General features: G+C 35.8%; 1 protein-coding gene across 1 annotated transcript in view; it reads right to left on the reverse strand.

Moving 5' to 3' along the window:
- LOC144451410 (uncharacterized) overlaps positions 1–26,479 on the reverse strand; it is an 83,082-nt gene that overhangs the window by 23,550 nt on the left and 33,053 nt on the right. Inside the window, exon 2 of the mRNA XM_078142242.1 lies at positions 25,278–25,511. Within this exon, the coding sequence (XP_077998368.1) occupies positions 25,278–25,511 (234 nt within the window). The remainder of the gene's footprint in view (positions 1–25,277; positions 25,512–26,479) is intronic.

Here is a 26,479-nt window from a genome sequence, read left to right on the forward strand (position 1 = left end):
TGGGTGGTTTTATTAAACAAAATATCAAAATATTCATGATGGCGAACAAAGGAATTTTTTGACATAACATGATAAACGAATATCAGGAACATCATTTTGAAAGAATAAGAAAGACTGAATAGGTTTATTTATTGTACTAGCCTAGGGATGCTAATTGTCCAGTATTTCAAGATTAGCGTCATCTTCCTGCTGTTTCCTCTTTCAAACCATAATTTTCATTTCCTTTCTGTGATGAATGTTTTAATCAATAATTTTATTACATGTCATGAACAGAAAGGTCTACCTATCATTTTTAATTGTTTTGCCTCATTTGTAATCTCCCTAGGTGAACATCAAATAGTTGTCCATAGGGAACACTTACATCAAATAGCTTCCATCGGGAACACTTTTAATACTGTGATAGTATCAGATTTTTCTCAAGTTAAGGGGTCATGTTACAGAATATTCATCATATCTAGTGTAAAAAAGTGCCAAAACTGCCAAAGCTGTGCTTATTCTAATAAATGTTGGGCCAACTGTTTTTTTGTTTGTTTTTTCTTAGACTACCACAGTGTATACTCATAGTGATCCTGTGTATATGTATGTAAAGTTAGGTTCAAGGTTGCATTATATCCACTATATTATATCGCTAGCTAATAATTTGACAGTCAAGTTCAAAACAAGTCTTTCCCAGTAGCAGGTTGATATGAGTGGAAATCAATGGCAGGTCACAGTGTCAATGCATGAAAGTGACAGAATGCCATGTGAGTATTACTATTAATGTGGTGAATCACATGCTGTGTGAGTCTTACTATGCGGTGAATCTCATGCCGTGTGAGTCTTACTATTAGTGTGGCAAATCTCATGCCGTGTGAGTCTTACTATTAGTGTGGCAAATCTCATGCCGTTGAGTCTTACTATTAGTGTGGCGATCACATGACATATGTGAGTCTTACTATTAGTGTGGCGAATGTCATGACGCGTGAGTCTTACTATTTAGTGTGGTGAATCTCATGCCGTGTGACTCACTATGTTGTGAATCTTACAATGTGTGAGTGTTACTATTAGTGTGCCGAACTTGTGTTTGCACATCAAGTGCTTACAGTGTTCTTTATGGAATACTTTCATTAAGTCATTGAAAATCTCAAAAAATAAAAATTAAAAAAATTAAATTGTTTGGGATTCTCTTAGTATAATACTTTAAAGACTTTGTAAATATTTGGCAGACTATGATCTGGTGTAATTTGTCGTTGAATATGTAAAAGAATTTCAAAAATCTGAAACTAAATGTACATGTACTCCTAACTGCAAACCATCTGTGTTTAAATATGGACCACGCATTTCTCATGAAGTGTTAATACCCACAGCAAAAAACTTTGATGTTATTTCCCAATAATTTTCTTCATTCAGCCAAGGAAAATACAAGTGACCTGAGGGGGCCTTTGTCACTATGAATAGGGAACTTGCAAACCTGCCATGTTGAATGTTGCATCATGGGAAATGTGATGATAAATACTAATCAAATAGTATTGTAAACAATAATGTTACATTGTTTTCAACCACAAATAATCAATTCATAGTCATCCTGATTTTTGTGGGAGGTTTATTTTATCGGTAGCTTCAGATTAGGTATTATGATAACCACAGAAAATCCCATAGTCCTTTGCGTCTGAGCATGCTCAGTCTGAATTGCAAGTTCCCTATTGTAAGACATGTAGTGACAACCCTTAGGTCTGTCACAAGTATTTGCTGGCTGAATGAAGAAAAATATTGGAGAATAACATAATAATACCAATGCCAGTAAATATCAAAGAAAAATTGGGGAAAGTAATGGCAATTTTGAATGTTTTGACTCATATTTTGAACACAGCAGAACCAGTGATGTAGACAGGCATTGTCTTGACATAGACAGACATTGTCATGAAGTAGAACAACCAGATTATACATTCCATATTTTTTGTTCAACTTGGCTTGTGCTTGTATAGAGCTATAGAAAGCTTACCCTGAACTTAGCTGGGTACTTTGATCCGATGCCTGCAAGGTATAGAGTTTTCTGTCATCACTATATAATTACATGCCATCGTTAATAGAGAAACAGTATAACTTTCCCATAAAAAATATTCCTAACATATGTGGTCAATTACAGGGAGATATTAAATTAATAGAAGATAATGCAAACAGCTGATATAAATTTTATCATTCAGGTCAAAGAAATACTAGAAGTGTGATATAATTAGATTTTCTTCCTAACACTTTCTTCCAGTCAGCTAAAACAAATAAATATGAGTGACATAAGGGGCCTTATCACTACGGGTTGAAGATGAGAAGTGATAACTTGACCCTAATGTGTTGAGAGTATCTTCTGACAGAAAAATAATGAGATATTAGTATTATATAAGAAAAAAAATTGAGAAATAATATGGTAATTATTAAATGTTTTGATTTATAATTTCAGCACTGCAGAACTAATGATATTGGCATTTGGCGTAAGGTAGGGCAACAAGGGTATAAATCCTATGTTTTCTGTTTGAATATGTTCAGCCTCACTTACATGTGGTAAAATACATGCATGTTGAAAACAGAGTTTGCTGTAATAGTTCAGACAACCTTCAACATTTGTGTATACATGCTGGTAACTGGTTGAAAAGATCAATTTTCTTTCATGGAATATTTTGTATGTATCAAGGCGACGCTACCAAGCCCGATGCTGCTAGAACTACCATGCCCAGACACTATGGCCATATCAATGTAACCGTGCCCAGACACTGCTACTATCTTCCCAGTAATAGGTTTCAAGATTCCAACATTTCATCAGCTGTTCTTGTAAACACAGAGAAGCTATTTACACCCAATTTCTTCATTCATACTGCTTGATTTGCAATCTAATTCACCATAGGGAAAGAAATACTCCAAATGCTTCCATTTAGGAGAAGCTGTCTGTCATACCAGGGGATCGAATAACTGACATCTGTTAACGGCCAACACAGTCTACTAATAAAAGAGAAAGTACCAGTGACAGGTCTGCATGTTATGTTCTTATCCGTTTACAAGAATAACATACCTACATTGCAGGCTTAAGTTGTAATGGATGCTTAGATAAAGAGATGACGGAGATGGCCTATGAGGCAACCAAAGATATTTTGGAGAGGATGTCTCAATTAAAAGAGATGGTGTTGTTATGACCTTGTCCCCAGGTGATGGTTAAATGCCAAGGTAAACAGAGACAGGTATTTCTAGTTAGGAAGTTGTCATCCTGTGTAAGACTGTTTATAGCTGACTTGGTGCTGTGACTGTTCACATTATCATTAGTAGTGCAGGCACTGGCCTTTAGGGTCATAAACTATCATTAGCAAACTTGCAGGATACTCGTCCTGTTTATTGACCAATCTTTTAAAGGCCAGGGATTAATCCAAGATTCTCACATTTAGTGTTATCTTATCAATGGACCCAGAATGAGTACATAGGAATCTGGACCAACTCATTTCAATAACTGCCAATTGCTTTTCATACCTAAATTATAACACTAATTCGAACAGGGCCTTTAATTGAAACAGAGGAACTTATATTTGTTGCTAAGGTACCCAATTTGTCTTGGTACTCCAAGTCTTTCAACCCCCCCCACGTTACTTGATCTCTAATGATTAATACATGTCACTGCTTAGATGTTGAATGACATCTCAAACAGCAATGTATGAAAGGTCATTAAAAGGCTACACTTACACTTTGCCCTCTGATTTGACATACTCGCTCAACATTGCCAAGCCAGATAGTCATGCATGTCTCTTGGTTACTACAAATATATACACCTATGGCTTAAATTGAAAGTGTACAAATTTGATTCTGGAGTCTTAGTAATTCAAGTAAACACATTCATTTATTCATTATACTCCAGAAATTCACTCCTGAAGACACATGAACAGAAACAGTTATGAAGTTGCATTGTATGAATTCATACCTTTAACATTATTGTGTGATGATACAAAACTGTCCTCTATACTAAGGCTTCATAAACTGAAGCAATTATGACTTAGCTCTATGTGCAGTCTAGCATGAATTCCCAGTTTCAAACAGTCCCATGTGTATATATATAATATTGTCCTTATTGAAGGACATCTGAACTGAAATGATCATGAACTTGCTTCTGTGTGTAAACATGCATGAAATCCCACTTGCATGTATATAAAATTAATGTAAAATTGCCCTCCTTACGACACCTGAACTGAATCATGTACTGCTTTCTGAGTGAGAGAGCATGAATTCAAACTTTCACAGACTATAGTTTTAATGCTGACTTGATCCTCTCAGTAGACATGCATATGGAACAATTAAATCTACAATACTTGCATGCTATGCACATGTCCAATGCTCAACAGCATAATCGTTACAAGATAGTGAGTGGGGAAATTGCTGTTGAATGAATTCATGACCTTGTAATCTCACCATGCACCTGTATATAATCCACAAACCAGCATACTGTGACTGTATTTCTATTCATACAGTGATAGCAAATGACTTAGCTGAATATTAGATATCAAAGATAACATGTTGAGACACTATTTGACTTTTGACTCTAACCGGGAGACAATTTATCTTCAACAGTGTCCCTCCTGCCTGCAGGAACTGGAAATTAGGCCTGTTTTGTTTTCATAACCACTATAATCACTAGTTCTGCACTCTCCATGAGTTGTTGTTTCTCTCAACATCTTGTCAATCTAGTTTGACCTGCTTTCCTTTCAGGACTTGGAGAGAGTTCAACTAGTCACTGGCATTTGCACTTTACTGACTCTAGACAAACACTTTTAGGTACATGTATACATGGCGTTCCACTTGAACAACCCTACCTACATGATGACTGGGAATATGCCACATAAAGGCAATATCATCAACAATATTTCCTTTAAAAAGATTCAACCAAAATATAGGTATCACAATTCTGACATCCTGCCCAAAAGGTCACAGATTACCATAATTTATAAAGGTAGAAAGATCTATTTCACAAATGGGTAGATTCAATCAAAATACATGCATTATGGTTGCACTTGAACTATCCTGCCCAAAAGGTCACAGGTAGCAGGAAACACACATTACAAAGGTAGAAATACATATATTTTCAATTTATAAAGGTAGAAAGATCTATTTCACAAATGGGTAGATTCAATCAAAATGTATTATGGTTGCACTTGAACTGTCCTGCCCAAGGGTCACAGGCAGCAGGAAACACACATTACAAAGGTAGAAATACATATATTTTCATATGGGAGATATAATCAACATACATACATCATCTGTATAGTGTTGCACTTGAGCTATCAAGCACCATCTGCAGGAAGAACTAATGACATTGCTTGTTAAGAGATACATTAACTTTCCTATCCATTTATCCTCAAATTGAAAGGTGAAGGAAATTACAAGTTCATGGTCACAATCTATCAAACACTTCAGAATCTGTTAAGAGTAGTAGAAGCATTGTCATAATCCAATTGAAAATTGTCACATATCTGAATCTTCAAACAGATAACCATTGGAAGGGTCACACTGACAGGAAGATATGCTTATTAAACAATTTAACAATACAAGCAACTGATGTCATTTTCCATTTTTTCCAGTCAATTAGAAAGAATCTTTCGAAGACTTCATACCAAATAAATCTATGTACATTGCTTTGCTTGTATATTAAATTCAAGATTCTTGTCACAAGTGCCATGGTTGTGACCTGGGTCAATCATTGTTGTTGTTTTTGTTTTTGTTGTTTTTGTTGTTGTTGCTGCTGCTGCTGCTGCTGCTGTTGTTGTTGTTGTTGTTGTTGTTGTTGTTGTTGTAGTAGTTGTAGTTGTTGTGGATGATGCCCTCAGCATCATCATTGTTGCTGATATCACCTTTACCACCACCACCATCATCATCATCATCATCACCATCATCATCATCACCACCACCACCACCACCACCACCACCACCACCACCACCACCATCATCATTGTCATCGTCATTGTTGTCATCATCATTGTTATCATTACAATCATCATCATCCTCTCATCATCAACATCATATCTTTTATAAAATCATTATGTCACGAGAAACATAAAGACAAATGTAGAAGGATAATCATAGATCTCTGACATTTTATTCGGTTTTGAGCAGTTTCAATAATTTAGATGACCAGTAAAAATGAGTACAAAAATTGCTTTTATCTTTGACAAGCTTCATACCTAAGATGGCTTTTTCAAGACAATTGAATTATAACTTGGTGTATAAATTTCATGTCAAGTTGTCTCCATTTTCAAAATGTTCTGGGTTATCATTGGTTTGTTGAGCTCTTCTTGTGCAAAGTACATTGTTTATATACAAATTCTTAGGTCTTTTTATTTTCAAAGTGCACATGAGAAATCCTTTCATGATAGCATCTCATGACAAGGTATTGTATATCACTAAAATTTATTTTTGACATCACTACACATTGCCTGGTTTCCGAGCTTTCTGAAATATCTATTAAAATTGTATAATGCACCATACGTTTCTATGGTGATGATCTGAAACTGATACTTCTCTTAGCAATTTTTTATTTAGTTATCTGCAAAGAATGATGGGCGAGGCAAGGTAATCTCAGATGATAAACTACACCCTGGGGTTTCCGTTCACTGCCAATTTATGGACAAAAATAATCTAGTTGAACATTTTCCAATCTTGTGCTTTAGATGATAACAACTGGGCAACCTAGGGTAGAGTACATTTAGATTGGGTAAGGCCTGTATTTACATGTACAGCAATGGCAAGCTAAATGTAACATATTCTCTGTAGAAACAAAGCAGGGTTTTTTTTGTCGCCATATATTTTTTTTACAAAGAAACCACCAGTGAACCATTGGTAAGTGTTTGATAACTGTTATGAACTGAAGACTAATGACTACTGTTAAATGTAGAATGCACTCACTGTAGTTTGGTAATGTCTTTGATGTTGACCACATGCAGATGTAACATTTGTTGATGTCTACTGTTAAATGTAGAATGCACTCACTGTAGTTTAGTAATGTCTTTGATGTTGACCACATGAAGACGTAACATTTATTGATGTCTACTGTTAAATGTAGAATGCACTCACAGTAGTTTAGTAATGTCTTTGACGTTGACCACATGAAGACGTAACATTTATTGATGTCTACTGTTAAATGTAGAATGCACTCACAGTAGTTTAGTAATGTCTTTGACGTTGACCACATGTAGACATAACATTTATTGATGTCTACTGTTAAATGTAGAATGCACTCACAGTAGTTTAGTAATGTCTTTGATGTTGACCACATGCAGACGTAACATTTGTTGATGTCTACTGTTAAATGTAGAATGCACTCACTGTAGTTTAGTAATGTCTTTGATGTTGACAACATGCAGATGTAACATTTGTTGATGTCTACTGAACAAAAATTATGCTTAGCTTGCCACCACTGTATAAAAACAAATGAAGCCGTATGTTACTTGTTTTTCTGACTACACCTACAATTACACAGTGTGAGATCTCTTTGTAGCTATGGGAGTTTAATATAAAGTTATTGCAGTGTTTCATTATAATTTAAAACTGGGTACCTACAAGTACCAGTACAGAACAATATGCTACAAAAACATGTATTTGTTATTTTCCAAAAACATTATTGTCAACAATTTAAGCACCATGCAACATATTTTTCTGCAGGCAAGACTGTATAAAGCTAATTTAGTTTCTTTTTACGTAGGATGTTAGAGGGTGGTGTCTACTGAGGATAACATTATGAATGCCCTGAAATTGTACCTTTCTTTTCGGCGCTGCTTTAAAGTAACACTGTATAGGAGCTTAGGGGGTTGTGTCTAGTAAGGAGCACGGGGATTGTGTCTAGCAAGGAGCTTAGGGGGTTGTGTTTAGCATAGGAGATGAAACCATGAAGTCCCTGACTTTGTGTGCTTGATTCAGACATAGACAGTGGAGGCCACTGTCTATGATTCAGAAGCTCAAATTAGGTGAAATTTTAAGTATTAATGAAACCTTGTAAAAATGAATAGGTGGCATACTTCAGCAATATTTATATAATGTACCTGTTCCAATCTAATTTCTGTGGAAGTAAAAATGTATGTAACCGTTATCAAGTTCAGCTCAGGAACATAGAAAACCTTTTACATTCGATATTAAATGTGACTTTCAAATTATTCACGGTAAATTAATTACCTACAGTGCATTTCATAAATATTCATACATTCATTCCCTTGAACCTTTGCACAATTAATAAGCATTCATTACAATATCATTACACATTAATATGAGTAATTAATTTCCAGGTTTTATTTTTTAATAAAAACAGCCACCACAACAAGGAAATGACATTGTCTGAGTGGCTGAGAATAATTAAAGGTAACAGACGAAGAAAATAACACTATAGTTACTTCAATCGTGGGTTTACATGTGCACACTGATATTCCGTGGAGTTTTTTAGTTATTTTCCAGGATTTTTCCCAGTTAACTGATGCTTATTAATTTTGTAAAGGTTCAAGGGAATGAATGTATGAATATTTCCTGGTTAACTGATTAATTAAATGAATTAATATCCACCCTGGTTATTTTGTAGTACATTAATCCTCCTTTATTTGGTCAGAGTGGGCCCCTTCAAACAGTCTCAATACTTTTTCCCATATGAAAGGTACATTTGTACATGTACTATCAGGGGTGAACAAATCCACTGGTCCTGTGTCCGGGACTAGCGATTTTTTTTGAGTGGACCACTTAAATTTTACCTTGTCTGGTCCATCGCACCAGTACCTTACTGTTAATAACTATGTTAAAAAGTCATCTAAATATACAGATTCATAGGCAAGATTTAATTATCACATTAGCGTGACCTGGGACCAATAATTGTCTCAACAGGACCACTGGATTGTTTAAGGCACTGGTCTGGGGACCACCAGTTAACAAAATGATTTGTTCACCCCTGACTACAGAGAGTTCTCATCAGCCACCACCATATTGCTAACTGTCATCATGGAAGTATTACTGAATGATACCTCAATGCTGTGATCAAATTTGTTACAAGCCATATCACATATATATGACTTTTTAAGTCAAAGCATATAGTTATTAATCAAATATAACTGAAATATATTACATTAAAAACACTTTATTAATTTATTATCTGTATGTACTCTGTCCTATAGAAGATGTATATTGTGTATCTTTATAAATAGATTTAATAGTGATACATGTCAACATTATACGGACACATGAGTGTACGAAATATGATTAGACCTCATTAACACACAAAAGTGAAACTTGGCCCTGAGATATTCAATAATCAATTAGCGCAGGGGAAATAGATATCACTTGTGTGGGCATTGTGCTATAAACAGAGAATTAATGAAATTAATTATAAATAAGTAAGTTTCTCACCAAGCTAGCATCAAGGGATTTGATACGTGAGTAAAATACAAACTACAAAACTTGTCCTACAAGAGACTTGGTTTACAGTGTCATTGGATATCTTGTTATAATTCTTTTAAGGGTGACACCACTGTTAATTTAAGTCTTGCATGAGTCATAACCTAAGATAGTGTGGTCTCATCTCCATAATATTGCCAAGTCTTCAAAATAGTTTGGTTTCTGAATTTAGGTTTCACAAAAAGTTGTCACTGGTTCTAGTCTTTTTTCTCCATTTATTGATTGATATTCATGCTACACTACAACTACTGTGCGAGAATTCTTTTCCAATTTGATAATCCCATGCAGTCTTTGTGTTACAGGTGTTAAGTACGGTAGGTAAACTCTACCTGAGTTCCCCAGTCATTTTACCAGGGTTCCTTACCTGTGTTCAGGTTCAACAAGAAATATGGAATATATACTCTGGTCATTCCACGTCACGACAATGCACATTTATGTCACGACAACGCATGTCTATGTCATTGGTTCTGCTGTGTTCAAAATATGCGTCAAAATGCCCAAATTCCCATTACAGATTTTTTTTTCTTCATTCAGTCAGAAAATACAAGTGACCAAATGGTTATCACTACAAGTTGTTAGACTAATAGTGACAAAGGCCCCTTAGGTCACTTGTATTTTCCTTGCCTGAATTAAGAAAACTATTGGGAATAATATCTAAGTAAACATTGGCATGACAACTTTACTGACACTGAGTTTATGATAGCCCAGAGACTCTGAAGCTCATCAGGGTCATAATGAAAGAATACTAAAAGATAATTAGATAATTAAATTTGCAGGATGAGGCACCACTATCACCCACTTGTGTAATCTATCACATTGAACAACAAAAGTTTTAGTTTGTGTCTATCTTAGTAAATCAAGACCTTGATTGCCAGAGTAGTATTTCACAAGAACACTTGGATGCTGTGGGTTTTAACAACCCAACAAATACCTATGTACTGTGAAATCGAATGATGTACCGCGATAAATTCAAATGACGGTCAAGCACACATAGAAAGATCTAAGAATGATGGATACCAAAAAGAACATGCACCCTGAAAGATAGAAAGTAGAAATTCAAAATTGAAAAGAGTGGGATGTGATAGCACACATAGAAAGATCTTAAGAATGATGGATACCAAAAAGAACATGCACCCTGAAAGATAGAAAGTAGAAATTCAAAATTGAAAAGAGTGGATGTGATAAGGTTGCAATCATGGATACCAAAAAGAACATGCACCCTGAAAGATAGAAAGTAGAAATTCAGAATTGAAAAGTGGGATGTGATACTGATAGGGCTGCTCATAATTACAAAATCTCATCTATTCTGAAGTTTCTTAAGAATACAGCTTAGACTTCTTACTGGAGTCTTTGAGTGCATTCGGCAAAAACTATTGATGTAATTTTCTCTATTGAGGTTATATTGTAAGGATGAATTATAAAATCCGGGACAAAGCTCACAATCATGCCGCACCTACTTCCTACTCACAACCAGAATATTAAACTTTAATTAAGACTTTGCTCTTTTTTGATAAATTGGCAGCAAGTAATCTGTGGAGATTTCAACTTGCAGTACATTATCACAGACTTGGCACAGTTCGATAGAAAAGAGTAACTAAATTTCTATTTCAATGGGACCTGAAGTTAAGTCAGCTGGAAAATCAAATCCTATGGGTAAATGGAATTTGAAAACACAAAATGATTATGTTTGACAATGATTTAGTTAAGTTTGCTCACAGCGAGTACCTTACAATGAACTTACATGAAATACCAGTCTTATCATTAAATCTGGTCTGATCACTTGGGACTTACTTTGTGTGAATTTTTATAATCTAATTTTCTACCAAGATTGTTCAGATACAGATGGTTCTTGTGAAACTGACAGCCAATGTTGAGACTCAAAGACTTGATCATGTAAAATATAAGACTAGCATGTTATAAGGTTGTACATTTTTTTGTTTTGTTTTGTTTTGTTTTGTTTTGTTTTGTTATGGGAGGGGGTTATTCAGCCTCATATTAAAATGTGAGTGTTTATAATATTACTTTCAAATATAATAATCACAATTATTTATGTTTTGGGTTCTGCTTTTGTATTTATGCTGAGTCCCATGAGACAATGTCAAGGTCTTCCACTGATGTACCGGTATGACAGAGGAAAAAAGTTGCAACTCTGTAATCCCAAGTACTCTTAATGCAAGAATGTTTATGTATCAAATGACTCTCCAATGCCCAGAATTTACAACAAGGCCTTTTTAGCCTGCTTAGGTGTTGTCCTTTAACCATCAAGTGTAGGTGTGCTAAATAAACTCTTTTTAAATTACCAAATGTACAAAATGTCTTCAACTTCAACATTATGAGGTTGTAGAGAGTGGAAGTTTGGAACAAAGCACAGGTTACATTTGCTCAGATACATGTAAGAGGGCATCGTACATTCTCTGATTTTATGGCAAGTTTTTCATCTATCAAACGAGAATCATAAAATGTTGCAGTTAGCTGATATTAAAAAAGTAAGTGTAATTATTTCCCCTTCAGCTGCCACTTCCGCCCCTATTAAAAAGCAATTGAATGTTTAAAGTATGTATGTATGTGTGAACAGCTGTGTATAGAACAAAGTTCCCACAATCTGTTATGATCTTAGTTCTCTCTATTCAAAGATATCAGTTAAGGGCAGCAGTTTCATCAAAGCCATCACGGACAAGTATACCACCTTGTGGCAGTTTTATCCAACCTGTCAGATATGTACATTGTAAGGCAGCTGTTTTATCAAGTCCATCAGAAATATACATCACCATGCAGTAAGTTTCATCAAAGCCATCAGATATGTACACCAGCATGTGTCTTTTTTATCCAAGCCGTCAGAAATGTAACAAGTACAGTAATTTCATACAAATGTACACATACACCATCATGCAAACAGTTAACATTGTCAAAGTTAAATGTGCTTCAGGACACAGTTCAAATTTTGTTTGACTCTCTTTATCACACTTTCTTTCTCAAAGCGTTGTTTTAACCACGGAGTGAAGCTACATTCATGCATACATGTATGTATCTCACTATACTTTTCCACATGACTGTGGTGAAAACAAACCTTTTATGCAGTTAGAGTCAACAAGACCTAACATCTTCATTTTCCAATACATAAAAATTGTTGCAGTAATCTTCACCGTGCATTCTTTATGATTACATTTAGCAAAACAAGTAAATGTTATAATCAATTTTCTAATTTTCATCTGAGAATACTTACATATTTTGGCCAATTCAAATACATGTACTCAGATGTCCTGCAGTCTAGAATATTGCATTTCACATAATTGTTTTGTAATTTGACATTGGTTACACAAAATTCATGCATACCAACCAGAATAAAGTATGGATGTGCAATCATAAAAGTAAAACAGAGCTTCACAAACAACACCTGACAAACTGTCAATATTCTACTGGTATTCTTTATAATTTATTGCAAATTATACAGAGTAATATAGAATACAAATTAATTTTTAATTTTTAATGATATCGTTAGAAAATTTATGACATCATTTATACTATTCATAGAAAAGGGATTAAATTCAAATCTACTCCATGTAGTCAAATAATCACAAAATTCACACAAAAAATTGCATATTTTAATTTGTGGTAAAAGCTATCGTCAGTCCAACTACAAGATTGATGGTACCAGAGAGGAGACATGGACTTGAAAATAATTCTAATGGGTTTGAAAGGAAAACAAATCTGTTTGTCTTTGGTTCAAAATAGCTTTATTTTCCGCCGTTTTGGCCATACACGGATGGCCTTCTTCAGGGAATATTGTTGGAGCTACGAGAAATTGCTTGTGCCTGGATGGAAGTAAGGTGCTAAGGCAATATTTTAATATTCAGTTATGATCCAAAACACAGCAGCAATAAAAGAAACATTGTTTACAAGTCAGTTTATAGTGCAAACAACTCTAGACTACATCAAGGTTCAAATACTTATCATCAAAAAAACTCCAGAACTTTCTATGAGTTTTTCATTAATCAATTTTCCCAGGAATATTCAGATCAACTTTGGTCATTTTCCACAAATGCTGACCAGCAAAATACATCTTTATTTGTCAACACACCTGCTTTTTAATACATATTTATCACCAATCTAAACAACTCTATTAAAGCAATGTTGATTGTTCTATTCATCTGTTTTCCAGGAATTTCCAGGTGTCCAAGACTTTCAAGGAGTTCCCAGGAATCCTTTGAAAAACCAGGACTTTACAGAAATTTCCTGGAGTCCTTTGAAATTCCAGGACTTTACAATTGAAATTCCAGGCATTTCCAGGAGTCCAAGACTTTCAAGGTCTCCCCAGGAATCCTTTGAAATTCAAGGACTTTACAGAAAATTTCAGGAGTCCTTTGAATTCCAGGACTTTACAATTGAAATTCCAGGGCCTACAAGAAAGAGCCCTTTGAAATTCCAGGAGTTCATAGGAGCATACAAGTATGACTCCTGTACATGATGTATGCCCCACTACTAAAAGGGGCTTTAAAACATATATGTTATAAAATCCTATTGGTTTTTCTGTATGAAATGGCAAGCCCATGGATTTAAGACTGAAACACACAAGATATATAGGTGGTGTACTTTCACCTATTTCTTTACATCCTTCTGGATATACAAGTACATTATTACAAAATGAGAGAAGCTGGAGGGCATTTCTACTCCTCCAGTGTTCACCTACAGCCCATCTTGCTATCTTAAAATGTAGCATGTGCAGTTTCTCGTATTGGTTCCTGTGATATTTGTATCAAACATAGTCGGTGTATGGTAACTTAAAATGGGCTGTACTTTCATGGATCTTGACTAAAATGAAAGCACACAAAATAATTCTTTCTTTTTAGTACATTGTCGTATGTAAAAGCCCAATATGCTTGTTATGCCTAAAGCTATTATCGGTATGAGTTGTCCCTGTAACAAGGGTAATTTCCAAAAGCCCTCGCCATATAACGATCACTTTCCTAACCACTTTAGTTGATGTAATTGTACCAAATGGCAGAAAACGTGAGATGCTTCCTTCCTGGTCTCCAATTTGTACGGACTGCCACATTTACAGGCAAATGATATGCCAATATCTTTGTTATGTATAAAACCATTACTAATACGTATGTGTTGTCCCCATAACAAGTACACTAAGCTCTCTAGACTAGTAATTTCACAGTGTGTCCTTGATTCCATAATCACATAAACCACCTTTAAATTTGGGCTTTGGCAAAATTGCCATTTTCGTGACCATCATCACAACCCACTTTAGGTTGTGTAAAGTACCCCATGCTAGACACAAGATATGAACCATAATAGGGAACTTGTAAACATGCCATCTTAAATATCCTGAATGTTGCATCATGGGAAATATGATAAATATGAATCAATCAATTGTGTTACATTGTTTGTATTATAAACACAAATAATGTAGTCATGGTTACCCTGACCACTGTAGGAGGTCTATTTTATCGATAGTGCCAGATTAAGTATTATGATAACTACCGATACTAATAATAACATTCATAACGACTTTTATTAATATAATCCCATAGTCCTTTGCATTTGAGCAATAATCCCATAGTCCTTTGCATCTGAGCATGCTCAGTCTGAATTGTTCTCTTATGCACCATTCAGACTAGAGGTTTGCAATGGGAATGTTTAACTCCTATGTGCTGACAGTGGCTGCAATGGATTGTATGAAGCTCCCATGGAGTTTCATTTTAAGTACGGTATTTGTAACAATAATTGGGGATAATTATTATCAGTGAAAAAGCACTACATAAAAATTAAGATCATTATTACCAGATTCCCTCAGTTACTCAATATTTTCAACTTGAATGAAAACACACAATTGCAGGCCAATAACCTGTGTTTCATTCCACATGTAGAATATCAAACCTTTCCATCAATTAGGTTTCTACCCTCAGGATATAGAAAATAATTACACATTAAACATAGTAGCACATAATATAAAAGATAATAGGATATTATGTAAATGAGTTAGTTTTATGGTTAGATTCCATCACTATCTACTAGGACATCATCAATCTTGTCATTATGATGTGGGAACTCTATCTTGTCTGTTTATCCTATAACCTTTGAACTCTATCTTGTCTGTTTATCCTGTGAAGGTATAAATCGTAAAGATACTGTATAGGAACTAGACTGTGAGTGAAAGTATAAATCATAACGATACTGTACAGGAACTAGACTGTGAGTGGAGGTGTAAATGGTAATGATACTGTAAAGGAACTAGACTATGTGAGTGAAAGTATAAATCATAACGATACTGTATAGGAACTAGACTGTGAGTGGAGGTGTAAATGGTAACGATACTGTATAGGAACTAGACTATGTGAGTGAAAGTATAAATCATAACGATACTGTTTAGGAACTAGACTGTGAGTGAACCTATAACCTTTGATAACCCAAGTCTTTAATTGCTTTGTCAGAATGATCAGAATGACTGACTTCGTGATTTGAATCACCAATTTAATCCCTCATGCTAACATTTGTTTCTAGTTTACAAAAGTCCATTGGCAATATTTGAAACTTCAGTTTAAACAGCTGTAGAAATGGGTACCTGGTAGTGTGTTATTGTTATGTGAAGGTTACCCAGATGTGTAAATGGGTACCTGGTAGGATGTGATTGTTATGTGAAGGGTTACCCAGATGTGTAAATGGGTACCTGGTAGGATGTGATCGTTCTGGGAAGGTTTACCCAGCTTTGGAAATAGGTGCCTAGCAGGGTGTGACATGTATGTGAAGGTTTACCCAGCTGTGTAATGGGTTACCAGGCAGGGTATTATTGTTATGTGAAGGTTTACACAACTGGGCTGTCTGTGTAAATGGGTACCTGGTAGGATGTAGCTGTCATGGGCTGGCTTGATTCAGTGAGTGTTGTTGCATCATAGTAAGAACTGTATACTCCTTACAGTATTAAGAAAGTATAGGCGTGAAAGTTTTTGAAATTTGGTTAGAAGTACAAAAATGAAATTCAGCAATTGCATTGAAGTCAGACTCCTCCCTCCCAACAAAGTTCGGTTACTGAGCTTGTGTGACATTGTGCGATCATCCCTAACTACATGGACACTTTTTACACGTCATCAATTTAAACCATGAGGTACACTGTACGTCTTCAATGTCTCTGATATAGAATTATAATAATACAAAATATGACTTTTTGTTATGATATTCTCATTATTTCTTTTCTATACCATGTAGATACAAAGTTTACATGATATTCTTATGGATTCATATACGTTTCAATGGACTTCACACATATAGGGCATCTGATTAAAATTAGTGAAATCTGTCAACCTTGTGTTTGCGTCATATACTGGTATTATACGGTTATATGACGCACACACACACGTTTGACATTTATTACTCATATCAATCAGCTATGTAATGCTGTGTCTAAGCCATTCAAACTTAGTCTAGTAAATCCACATACATACTAACAGATTACTACAAAATCCCAATGCTATAATTAGTATTGGAGAATGAATGTTGATGGACTCTGGGTATATGCATATACCAGTACACATGTAGTTAGAAATGAACATTTCTACTCTAAGGCAATAAAATTCTTTTCCAATTGTTTTTTGTTATTGTTTTGTTTGTTGGGAGGGGGGAGGGGGGGGGAGGAGTTCGTCCTCTAAAATTCTCTCCGAGTCATAAATAATATTCATATCTGTATGTTTAATGATTACACTGATTCACAGCTACATTTTCAGCCTGCAATTACCGGTACATGTACATACACACCTGACAGGTTATCATTACTTGGTTGATACAAAATTAATATTGTCCCTTGAGTACATACATGTCAAAATATATTGTACTTTTTAACTATTACCGAGCAACTGGAAATAATTCACACATGTTAAATCCTAGAATCACTAAAGTGGAAAGCTTTGTATTACAATAAATCAGCTGTCATTAATACCATACGCAAGCCCAGTTGTACACATTCAAACAGAGACTATGGAATTTATATCCTACATTATGCGTATGTACATATACATGTAATTACATGTGTATACTATTCAATGATGTTTCTTTATTCAGCCAGACTATACATGTATTCGTAAACCTGTTCAAATCTTCGTATAAATGTATAAATCACTGACAATTTGTTCTGTAGTTTGATTGAAATGTTCAATTCATTTTCTAATTCTAAAAATGATAATTTACCATTCTAAAGTAATTATGACCTACTAGGATAAAAGATGATGTCATTATTGGAAACAAGGAAGGTGAGAATCACTATCTATTTTGTGCCCAGCAATCACAAATTACGTGTATCTAAGATGACATCTTTAAGGGAAACGAAGGACGGTGAACTTATTATCTATTGTCAGTTATTCATAAACTTGAACTCATTATCTCCTGTTTCCCGTAATGAATTGTCTCTACTAGTCACTACTCGTTACGACGCGTAATTACTATGTTTTTTTTTTATTTCGTTCCTAACAATATCGACTGTCATATTGATTCTTGGAACCAACAACAACATATTTTCCAATGGAGCACTTAATCTTAATGGGATATTGTTTTGAAACTCTTTTTATAGTAGCTAGGTATACTGAATCACTCATAATATCAAACACCCGACGCAGTATGCCCTCTAATGATGGCCAAATTTTGTTGTTGTGACTCAAAATGAGAAAAACTGGGATTTCTTGTGAATCACCACATAGTACGAGATAGGAACACAATATTTTGATACATCTCTATAGAAATTATGTGCATCAGTGGCACATCAAATTGGCTTAGAGGACACACTCATCACATAGTAAGAAATAGGGGAACACCAAATTTTGGTGCATCAAAAGAAATTGTGTGGCGTGTTTAAAAAAAGGCACATTGTGGCACAGTATTGGATCACCTATGGGTAAACATATTTATGTATCAGTACAGCGTCACATAGTATGGTGCAGTATAGCCAATCAAATTGATTTATGGGTGCAGTCCCCCCACCCCCACCCCATGAATCATGATTTCATCTTATAAATAGACCTCTACTTAACATCTAACATGTCTAGTTATTTATATTTTAAGAATTTTGAATAAATATATATTGTTGTTTTCCCAAAAAAAAATCCTAGTTACAGCTAGTATAGGTATAAGCATAGAAGTGGGTATGAATAAGAAAAAGCTAAAGGCCTGTTTCCGAAAAAATAAATTCATGATTAGAATTACACCTGGTCCAACGTTTTGGTCTCACATAATTAAGAGACCTTCTTCAGGGATAAAATGTAAAAAACCCCAAAATACTGTAATAAGTGCACAATGTCTAACGGTTTGAGCTGGTATGGTGAATAAAGTACCGGTTGGAGCAGGTATGGTGAATAAACAAACGGTTGGAGCTGGTATGGTGAATAAAGTACCGGTTGGAGCAGGTATGGTGAATAAACTATCGGTTGGAGCAGGTATGGTGAATAAAGTACCGGTTGGAGCAGGTATGGTGAATAAACTATCGGTTGGAGCAGGTATGGTGAATAAACAAATGATTGGAGCAGGTATGGTGAATAAACAAACGGTTGGAGCAGGTATGGTGAATAAAGTACCGGTTGGAGCAGGTATGGTGAATAAACTATCGGTTGGAGCTGGTATGGTGAATAAACTAACGGTTAGAGCTGGTATGGTGAATAAACTATCGGTTGGAGCAGGTATGGTGAATAAACTATCGGTTGGAGCAGGTATGGTGAATAAACTATCGGTTGGAGCAGGTATGGTGAATAAACTATCGGTTGGAGCAGGTATGGTGAATAAACTATCGGTTGGAGCAGGTATGGTGAATAAACAAACGGTTGGAGCAGGTATGGTGAATAAACTATCGGTTGGAGCAGGTATGGTGAATAAACTATCGGTTGGAGCAGGTATGGTGAATAAACAAACGGTTGGAGCAGGTATGGTGAATAAACAAACGGTTGGAGCAGGTATGGTGAATAAAGTACCGGTTGGAGCAGGTATGGTGAATAAACTATCGGTTGGAGCAGGTATGGTGAATAAACTATCGGTTGGAGCAGGTATGGTGAATAAACTATCGGTTGGAGCAGGTATGGTGAATAAAGTAACGGTTGGAGCAGGTATGGTGAATAAACTATCGGTTGGAGCAGGTATGGTGAATAAACTATCGGTTGGAGCAGGTATGGTGAATAAACTATCGGTTGGAGCAGGTATGGTGAATAAACTAACGGTTGGAGCAGGTATGGTGAATAAACTAACAATTGGAGCAGGTATGGTGAATAAACTATCAGTTGGAGCAGGTATGGTGAATAAACTATCGGTTGGAGCAGGTATGGTGAATAAACTATCGGTTGGAGCAGGTATGGTGAATGAACTATCAGTTGGAGCAGGTATGGTGAATAAACTATCGGTTGGAGCAGGTATGGTGAATAAACTATCGGTTGGAGCAGGTATGGTGAATAAACTATCGGTTGGAGCAGGTATGGTGAATAAACTATCGGTTGGAGCAGGTATGGTGAATAAACTATCGGTTGGAGCAGGTATGGTGAATAAACTATCGGTTGGAGCAGGTATGGTGAATAAACTAACGGTTGGAGCAGGTATGGTGAATAAACTAACAATTGGAGCAGGTATGGTGAATAAACTATCGGTTGGAGCAGGTATGGTGAATAAACTATCGGTTGGAGCAGGTATGGTGAATAAACTATCGGTTGGAGCAGGTATGGTGAATAAACTAACGGTTGGAGCAGGTATGGTGAATAAACTAACGGTTGGAGCAGGTATGGTGAATAAACTAACAATTGGAGCAGGTATGGTGAATAAACTATCGGTTGAAGCAGGTATGGTGAATAAACTATCGGTTGGAGCAGGTATGGTGAATAAACTATCGGTTGGAGCAGGTATGGTGAATAAACTAACGGTTGGAGCAGGTATGGTGAATAAAGTAACGGTTGGAGCAGGTATGGTGAATAAACTATCAGTTGGAGCAGGTATGGTGAATAAACTATCGGTTGGAGCAGGTATGGTGAATAAACTATCGGTTGGAGCAGGTATGGTGAATAAACTATCGGTTGGAGCAGGTATGGTGAATAAACTAACGGTTGGAGCAGGTATGGTGAATAAACTATCGGTTGAAGCAGGTATGGTGAATAAACTATCGGTTGGAGCAGGTATGGTGAATAAACTATCGGTTGGAGCAGGTATGGTGAATGAACTAACGGTTGGAGCAGGTATGGTGAATAAACTAACGGTTGGAGCAGGTATGGTGAATAAACTAACGGTTGGAGCAGGTATGGTGAATAAACTATCGGTTGGAGCAGGTATGGTGAATAAACTATCGGTTGGAGCAGGTATGGTGAATAAACTAACGGTTGGAGCAGGTATGGTGAATGAACTAACAATTGGAGCAGGTATGGTGAATAAACTAACGGTTGGAGCAGGTATGGTGAATAAACTATCGGTTGGAGCAGGTATGGTGAATAAACTATCGGTTGGAGCAGGTATGGTGAATAAACTAACAATTGGAGCAGGTATGGTGAATGAACTAACGGTTGGAGCAGGTATGGTGAATAAAGTATCGGTTGGAGCTGGTATTGTGAATAAAGTATCGGTTGGAGCTGGTATGGTGAATAAAGTATCGGTTGGAGCAGGTATGGTGAATAAAGTATCGGTTGGAGCAGGTATGGTGAATAAACTATCGGTTGGAGCAGGTATGGTGAATAAAGTAACGGTTGGAGCAGGTATGGTGAATAAACTATCGGTTGGAGCAGGTATGGTGAATAAACTATCGGTTGGAGCAGGTATGGTGAATAAACTATCGGTTGGAGCAGGTATGGTGAATAAACTATCGGTTGGAGCAGGTATGGTGAATAAACTATCAGTTGGAGCAGGTATGGTGAATAAACTATCGGTTGGAGCAGGTATGGTGAATAAACTAACGGTTGGAGCAGGTATGGTGAAATACAAATATTAATGCATAGTTTTTGTTCATACATGTATTCTCATCACATTACAACCCCAGGGTTCAATAGAAAAGACCTGACTCCATTTCAATCACGTTGACTCTATTCATTTTGATTACACGGCTACGATAGGTGGAATAATCTTCACAAGATTGTTTCAGTGGATAGCCAGTAAAGATTAGACTCTATCAACTCCATGTCATTCCAGCTATCTATCTGACATAGACATTTTAAAACTGAATCTGAGCATTTAATCAGGTGTACTTAGTATTATAGTACGGCTCAAGAATCTCATTCTGATTAGCTAGTCCTGTGTCAGTAATAACAATGATAGTTTCTATCGAGCGTTTTCCACACATATACTCAAAGTGTTGTATAATTACTACCGCTGGTACAGATCTATACTGACACACCTACCCTATGTACTTCCCTAGCTCCTTTGGGAGCATACAAACCATTACAGCCTCTGTAAGCATGTAAGATTAAATCATACAAATTGTAACCCCCATCCTACCAGGTCCCCATTTCATAGAGCACTTTCCACACATATACTCAAAGTGCTTTTATTACCCCATGTATGGACCTATAGTGGCACAACATATCTTTATACTTTCTCAACTCCTTGGGGACCAACAATCCATTGCAGCCTCTGATTAAAGCATTTAAATTGTAACCTCTATCCTACTAGGTCCCCATTTTATATACAACTGGGTTGACTGGGGCAATATCGTGGTTCAAATCCTGCCCAAGGACTTAAGCCAAGGTTAGTGTCCAACAAGGAATGTGTAAACACACACTGCAAAAATTCAAAATATCAGACTGTTAGGATAGTGGTAAAGTGTAGTGATAGCCGTTCTCAAGTCTACAGGTAGACTACAGATAGGATAGCGGCGGGATAGTGTAAAAAAAAAGTCGTTCTCACATCGACAGGTAGGCTACAGTATTCTCAGTCTGGATTGCAAGTTCCTTATTCCTTATTTATAAAAAATATTGTAAAGCCAATCATGACATTTTTCTTGAAAATGGGTTGGAGTTTTCTTGAAGAAAGTAACAGCAAAAGTCTACATGTATATAAGATCTGTATTTCTACATTTACTTCATATTGAATATTCCAGGAGAGTTCACGATAAGTTTCTAAATAACTGCCTATATTGTATAGCTCTAGGTATGTGGACAGGGATTAGCTGGAATGTTGTGTCAGAAAGACCTTCACCTCAAATAATTCCATTCCTTGGCAAGTATCTCTAAAAATGCAACTTTCAGGAAGAACTCAATATTCTTATAGTCAATTGGGAAATTTGGATTTTTAGATTAAATACGGAAAAATACAGAATGTGGAAAAATACGGAATGTAATTATATATTGTCCCTTGGGATGTCTGACTTGTGTTTAAGTACCAAACACCATCCTGTTTCAATGGTTTTTATCTCCTTCACTTGGTTCAATGCTTTCCTGATATATTAACTTCCTGTTAAGTTGTGATGTAGCCAATATTCCTTACGTATATGAATATTTTTTTCTTTCATAAATATGGCATTGTTAGGATAATAGTTACTATTCATCGATGAATGAAACACTTTCTTGGCAGAATTATCAGGCAAAATATTGGTTTATAAATTTTGTATGAATTCTTTGTATCAGCGATATAATTCTACCACCTACATGTAGGTGTGTCATTCAAATAATAACTATTCGACATTTTGATCAACACCATAACTTCTGCTCCATACATTACACATGCATTACTATAGGTGTACATGAGAATAAGTCAACCTTCTTGTTCTATTTTGACTCTCTAGCATGAGGTAAAATGCTATTACAGGTACTGAGAATAAGTCAACCTTCAACAGTTCTATTTTGACCCTCTAGCATGAAGTAAAATACTATTGCAGGTACTGAGATGAGAATAAGTCAACCTTCTTGTTCTATTTTGACCCTCTAGCATGAAGTAAAATACTATTGCAGATAGTGAGAATTAAGAAGTTACTTTAGCGTCTTAGACTGACTTGGATAACCCAACAGTCTTTGTACCTACTTTTATACCTGCTGTGAATATAATAGTAATGCATATGAAGCACGTTGAGCAGAAGTTATGGTGTCGACCAAGAAATCAAATGTTCATTATTTTTATGTTGTGCCTTGGCAGTAACAATCTATATAATCAGATATCAAGAATTAGGGTTACACTACAGCAGTCCAATTATCCAAAGAAAGTATGCTGTATTATTACACTGTTAGTGTCCACAATACAACAATAAATTTCTACTCTGTGTTACATGATTCCTCCATACATACCTAGTATTTCAGAATTGCTTGGTTGCAGGCTATATCTACACAAACATCTCCAGGGAGGATGGCTGCATCAGAGGTAATTATTTGAAACCACCTCTCAATTGCTTATTTAGAATTTAGTGATCATAAAGTAAATTGTACCCAAAGCTACTCTTCAACTGATAACATATCGGTACCTGGACATCGGAATTTATGCCCAGGGCTTGCATATTTTGTGAGTACAGTATTTAAACTAAATACAGTTACCTGGCGCAATAACCTTATATACACTACTGCCTGGCTAGGACTCGGAGGATACTAGCAGCAGGGCTTGAAATTAGCAGTAGTCCATGACACATAGACTAAGTCTAATAAACATTGTATCTCGACTACCAAATTAGCAGTAGTCTATGGCATATAGACTACCAACCATTGTATCTTGACTACCACATTAGTAGTAGTCTATGGCATATAGACTACCAAACATTGTATCTTGACTACCAAATTTACAGTGTGTAGTCTGTTAGACCAATGGAAATGAATGCAAAAATTGTAGCTCAAACAGTTCACTTGGATCAAATTTAACTACCAAGTCCAAAAGCTAAATTCAAGCCCTGTGGTAGACATCTATAACCCTAAGGGCTGTTATGTAGCAAATATCTCCTGAGGTCGAATTCTGACAGAAATACACATAGATGCTTCATAATAGCAAAAGGGGTAATATGTTATCTACTAGTGTCTGAACAAGGCCAGGCAATGTGTTTCACAATACATCATAGTCTCAGAAACAAACAATGTATTTTTTCCAGATTCAAAGCAAATCACAGAAAAGACTCATAAATATGCTATATATAAATACCCTATGGAACATAGTACTGGACTAGTGCTTGCTCTTTGCAAATTAAGGTCACTATGGGTCACCAGTACATGTACTTACCCCATGTGACACGGTCTAAGCCAATCACTGAAGGCTGATGAAAACAATGCATTATAATCATGTGTATTCAGGGACTGATAATATGACAGAACCCAATGGCATGTGAGCACAGGTGTGGAATACTTTGCAGTATTTGCATGAGTACTTGTGGCACTCTCTTCTGTCATACCTTCATGAGTGTTATAAGCACCAGAACAAATCATGAAGGCAAATATGAGCACATCACGATGGCACTCCCAACAGCATGAGGCCATGGGGTTCAATATCATTATGAGGTCTGTCATTATATACAATTGTCATTTATCAAAAAAATGCAAATTTTGTAACAAAAAAAAAAAACCCAAAAAAACAAAAAAACCTGACATTTGGCATACTAGAATAACTACACGCTTACTTGTGTACAGTATTGTACAAAATTATACAGTGTGGCAAATACAGAATCTAAAATTTAATGATAACAGATTTTGTTCCAGAGTGTGTCTAGTTAGTGTAGTGTACATGTATTTTTAGGCTGGCTATTAAAGTCTATAGGTAGTTTTCAACTACAGATGAAACACTTGAACAAATTTATGAATCAGTCATAATATATTAATATAGAAATTGTCAGAAACTTTATTAACGTTTATGTTTTTAATAAAGTAGTTATCGTGAGAGATGGCTTAGTATGATTCTAACAAATTTATATCAATGTGGTGATTTGAATTCCTCCTTACCTGTTGCTAATACACGACTCCATTCTCGCGTTTCTAAGTTTAGTTTCCACATATCGTTGAATGCTGTACTCGCAGACGAGCAGCCGCCAAAGACATACATGGCTTTGTCTAGGTAACAGGCACTGTGTGAATAACGGGCGGTAAGCGGGGAGATGTTAGGTTCACGTCCACTCCATTGTAAACAGCTGGACTGCACGGCATGCTGGAAACTGAAGTACTTCTGTCGTATAACACCTATACAAATAAACAGAACCAGTAAAAATAATGTCAGTCATCATTTGTGATATGAATTTTATAATTATAGCAATCTGTTATACTTATTTGATATTGAATTCTGCGCATTGGAAGATCATCAATTTCTGATATATATATAATTAAGTTCCTTCCTTTCAAGAAGAGTCTTAAAACGTATATTTTCCGACAACGCTATTGCTGATGTTTTTAAATTGATTGCTAATTTTTAAATCCGATTTTGTTTTTAGAGACGCTTTTCAGATATTCATTGTGTTCTTATGCTAGACTTTTGTTGTTGTTGTTCTTTTGCTAGTCTTTCTCATTTTGTAATGTTCAGACCGCTGAGACATGTTTGTGTAGTGGTCTTTAAACAATAAATTATTATTATATTAATATTATTATTATATAAATTATGCCCCATGTAACGTCCTCAACTCCCTGGGGAGCACACAATCCAGTGAAGTCTCTGTAAGCACATATGATTTAATCATTCATATATAAACCTCTATCCTACCAGGTCCCCATTAGTATAGCTGGGTTCACTGGAGTACAGTCTTGGTTCAAATCCTGTCCAAGGACTTTAGTCATTCAGAAACATGTGACTATAGGCTCTAACCAGTAACTTGTAGATTCCAAGTCAGACTCTTAACCCTTCAACCATCATGACTCCACGTAATACAAGTTACATGTACTTTACTAATGAGGACATGTGAAGGTATAATATTTCATTATGTACATATACAGGGGTTATGGTATCAGCTATAGGGTACACAACTCAGCTCTATACAGAATCAGTGTTCTCTTACAGAATGAAGCAATTGACTGTTTATTATAGAACCTTCCTGGGTGTCACTTAGTATGTGTATTTTATATACACACGTAAACCTATCAATGTCATGCTGTCGACCACTATATATGATATAGTTATGACAGTTAACCCCTTCCCTTCACATACACATACATACATA

The sequence above is a fragment of the Glandiceps talaboti genome, chromosome 21 (genome assembly GCF_964340395.1).
Source record: "Glandiceps talaboti chromosome 21, keGlaTala1.1, whole genome shotgun sequence".
In the NCBI taxonomy this organism is placed as follows: Eukaryota; Metazoa; Hemichordata; class Enteropneusta; family Spengelidae; genus Glandiceps; species Glandiceps talaboti.